The 3,919-nt window shown below is 33.1% G+C and overlaps 1 protein-coding gene across 2 annotated transcripts in view; it reads left to right on the plus strand.

The window, feature by feature from the left end:
• The window catches only part of pxdn (peroxidasin), a 65,633-nt gene that overhangs the window by 16,815 nt on the left and 44,899 nt on the right, over nt 1–3,919 (plus strand). For both annotated transcript variants that reach the window (XM_015381272.1, XM_015381273.1), the window contains exons 2-3: nt 719–790; nt 3,134–3,205. In XM_015381272.1, coding sequence (XP_015236758.1) covers nt 719–790; nt 3,134–3,205 — 144 coding nt within the window. The remainder of the gene's footprint in view (nt 1–718; nt 791–3,133; nt 3,206–3,919) is intronic.

Consider the following 3,919-nt stretch of genomic DNA (forward strand, 5'->3'; position numbering starts at 1 on the left):
TGACAACCCTAGTCATAATGATCAACCCAGCATGTAAAATAAAGGGGAGGAAGTTTGCAGGCCTGAGAAAACCAACTCATATGGCATATCATGTTGTGAGGGTCTTCTGCTCGAGAAGCCAATGGTGCACTTCACAAAATAGAAAAATAAAACATTTTGTGAAATACTGAAGCAATAACGTAATTTATCAGCCAAAAAGTTAAAAACTTGAGCACAAACGGGTTCTTCTAAGTAAACAGTGACCCTAAACTTAATGAAATGTTTTGAAGCAGTCATAACACAGGCCTGATTGGACAACAACATTGTTCACATTACTTTTAATTTGTTTTTTTATGCTGTTAATTTCACATATGGTAAGGAGCAAGTCAATGGCCTCTCAATAACAACATGTTATGTAATTTTTTGTAAAACTAAGTATGATTAGAGGCACGCCAGGCTCTGTTATCTTTTTGCAGATTAATTTAATTAGGTGGAAACAGGAGACAGATTCTAAAGCCGGCCGACCGCCTCAACCAACCCCTGCGCTCTTTATCCTTTTGGGCAAATGTTATTGAAATCCAACCTGAAGATTAAAGCTTAACAAAGAAATTCTTGTGAGATGAGCATCCTGTAATACTTTGGCAGTTGTTGGGTATCACCCTCTTTTAACATCATAAGGATTTAATGTCTCTGCTGTAAAATAACCTCCATGACTGACTGATTCTTTCTTTACTTTCAGAGACCTGAGATTCAACAAAATCAAGGATTTACAGCCAGGCTCATTCAGGCGCTTAACGAACCTCAACACACTGTAAGTCATTCTCTCTTTGTGTGAAGCAGAATAATCCTTCAGCTGTTCTGCTTGGGCTTCATAAATGGGGTTTAGCATCTTGATCTTAGTGGAATCCATTGGTTTTTACCCCTATCTGTACATTTTTATCTATCTCAGACTAATGCAGCCTTTGATAATAGTAACTATGTACTTTTACCCGTAAGCTTAACTACATAGAATATAAGAAATGCTATATTAGGGTACCCTTTTTTTTAATAATCTTTTCATTTTTCAAAATTATGGAAAATGGGTTGAGCTGCTTTTTAAATAAATATATAAAAAGAAAATAAAGCTTCGAATGCAAACTTTAAACATGCTTTTCTTTCCATGTGTACTATTTAAAATAACTATAGAAATATTAATTTCCACAACATGTTATCAATTTTACACACCTAAAACAAATCATAGAAGATTAGTAATTAACTATACATATGTGAAATTCTGTGGAGCTGAGCGTTCTATACTTTTGATCACATGAATATTCAAAATTTGCAAAGCCAAAAAACTGGCAGTATTTAGAAAGTAAAGGTAAGGTAGCAGCATGGGTTTGCTTAGGAACCGTAGGGACATGTCACTACCAAAATTTTAGACCGGCCTACTTGTCCCTACCAACAATTTGATGTGAATAACATGTTTATAACATGTTATGACAGACGAAAACATTTTTTATCTAAAATGCAAAATGTTTTTATTTATTTATATTTTTTTACAATTTTGGTATAATTCCTGCTCTACTGTAAGTGGGTCTCTTTGTCAGCTAAAGGCATGTTTTAGAGTTTCTTTACTTTAGTTAATGATTAATCGATTACTAAATTATTTTACATTAATTCACGATTAATCTGAGCAATTCGATTGATTCTAGTAATCACGATTAATCTAAAGAATTGTTTCAGCCCTAGATAAAATAGATGAAGTTGGTTAAACAAAGTAACTACAGCCCAGATGTACATCTTCTATAGTGAAGTTGATATTTTAAATGCTCAGTGTCAGTTCCTTTTCTAGTTCCCGTACTCATGTAAATATAATAAATGTATTTGGCTTCCCTTTAATCTATTACATGACACAGAGAGAGCATATAAAAGATAAGAGTGGGTTTTACCTCTGTACAATTCTATATCTTCAAAAGAAAATACAGGATAAATCCACATATAATAGACATATTTAGACAAAAATTTCATAAATATTGCAAGAAATGCTGCTTTTGTCTTTAAACAAAATACACCCTGAGTTTCACATCAAGCATAAAAAAACGAGCATGCATATTTTTGCATAGGACCAATGACATCAGACCAATAGTGTCCATACCAAAGTTGAATTCAAACCTACATACTTGCCTGCTGGTATGTGCAGATCTATTTTGACTTCTTAAATATTAACTGACGGGTATTAAAAGGTTTTTGTTTTGAACATGACTGCAAAGAGGGGCTGGTAAAAGCAAAGGGATGTTTGCAACAAAAAGGTCCTAGTCTTACAACATAATAGGTTACAGCTGTTCCTCTAAACTCTTGAATGTTCCTGGGAAGCACTGAAGCCATAATTCAGAGGTAAAGAATATAATTTCATCATACACCAGCCATGGTTAGTTCCCGCTCATAATAATCTCACAAACGAGATAACATAAAGACCTATATAAATAATTTTTTATGTTCTTACTAGGGATGAAAGAGTTGATCATATTCATTGTGATTAATCAATTATTGAAATAATTGTCTAATAATTAAGTAATTGATTGATTTAATGTGAGTATAGAGACTCTGAAACATGCCTTTAGTTGAAAGAGCAACCAACTTGAATCAGTTTTTATACCAAAAAAAAAAAAAAAAAATAGAAGCATTTTGTTTTCAAGATAAAAAACTTTTTTGTTCATTAATATGTTCTATCCAGAAGTTAGACTCAGACAACTTTTACTGTTGAAATTGATTAAATTTCGTGTTGTACAGCTTTCAGACAGTAAATGAGCAGCAGCTTTAGCAGTGAAATGAACATTTCCATTCCATTAAGTGCAGAAATGATCAAATATAAACACTGTGGGAGAAAAAACATGGTGCAAAATGCAACGATATGTTGTGTTTTAGCTTAACTTGGTTTAAGTACTGTGTAAAATATTCATTAAAGAGCCTTTTGCCATCTGATTATTAATTAAAAAAAAGCAATCAATATATTAATCATTTAGCAAAATAGTTGTCATTTGCTGACCAAATAATCACCAACAATAGTCTCTTCATATTCATGGTGCAAGACTCCATTATTAAAAACGAATAAAAATACACATGGAAGCTTGTTTACTTGTTAACTTGTTAACTTTCTGTCCTTTTTTCACAGTCTCCTTAACAACAATAATATACGGCGAATTCCCAGGGGAGCATTTGAAGAACTAGAAAACTTAAAGTATCTGTAAGTTGGGTTTTTTAAATTTATTTTTGTTTTGTTTACTGTTTCTGTTTATGAGGCAGGTTAATCTCTGGTCTTAAATTACACAAAACTTTCTTTAAGTGTTTTCTCTCTCCCCTCTTAAAACTACATTAGCTCATGAGCGAGTCTGGTGATCATTGCGCCTGACCCGGTTTTTAGCAGTTTTTTTTCTGTCTGTTTTTGAAAGAGGGTATTGTTATGAATGAGGCAGAGTCATTTGGACATTTTGGTCATAGCCAAAATAAATTCCTGCACTAAGAACTCAATGATATAACTGGCAAGAGGAGAAACTTTATGAAGAGAGTATGTTTAAAATGCAGTAACTAGAGGAATATCATGTGTAATTTACAAAAACAAATTGCCTGTACCGGTCGGAGACATCAGGTTTCTCCCAGAAAACTGACTAAGTTCAGTAGGTGTTTATAGACTAACCTTTGGCCCACCCTGTTTATGATAAAACATATTACTAGTGAACAGGACAGTTTCGAATATGATGTTTTAATAAACGTATATGTTAGTATTAATACTTAAACACCAACTGCGGAAAAATAACAAATATTTTTTGCTCCCAAGTTGAATCCCAATTAAGTCCTTGGTTGCTGCAAAGCTGACAAAACATATAGGGCCGGATCTATCAAAGGTTTGCGTGTATAAAAACGTGAGCTATTTCACTGCGCACGCTAAAAAATGTACAAA

Source organism: Cyprinodon variegatus, unplaced genomic scaffold (assembly GCF_000732505.1).
Source record: "Cyprinodon variegatus isolate N-32 unplaced genomic scaffold, C_variegatus-1.0 Scaffold230, whole genome shotgun sequence".
NCBI lineage: Eukaryota > Metazoa > Chordata > Actinopteri > Cyprinodontiformes > Cyprinodontidae > Cyprinodon > Cyprinodon variegatus.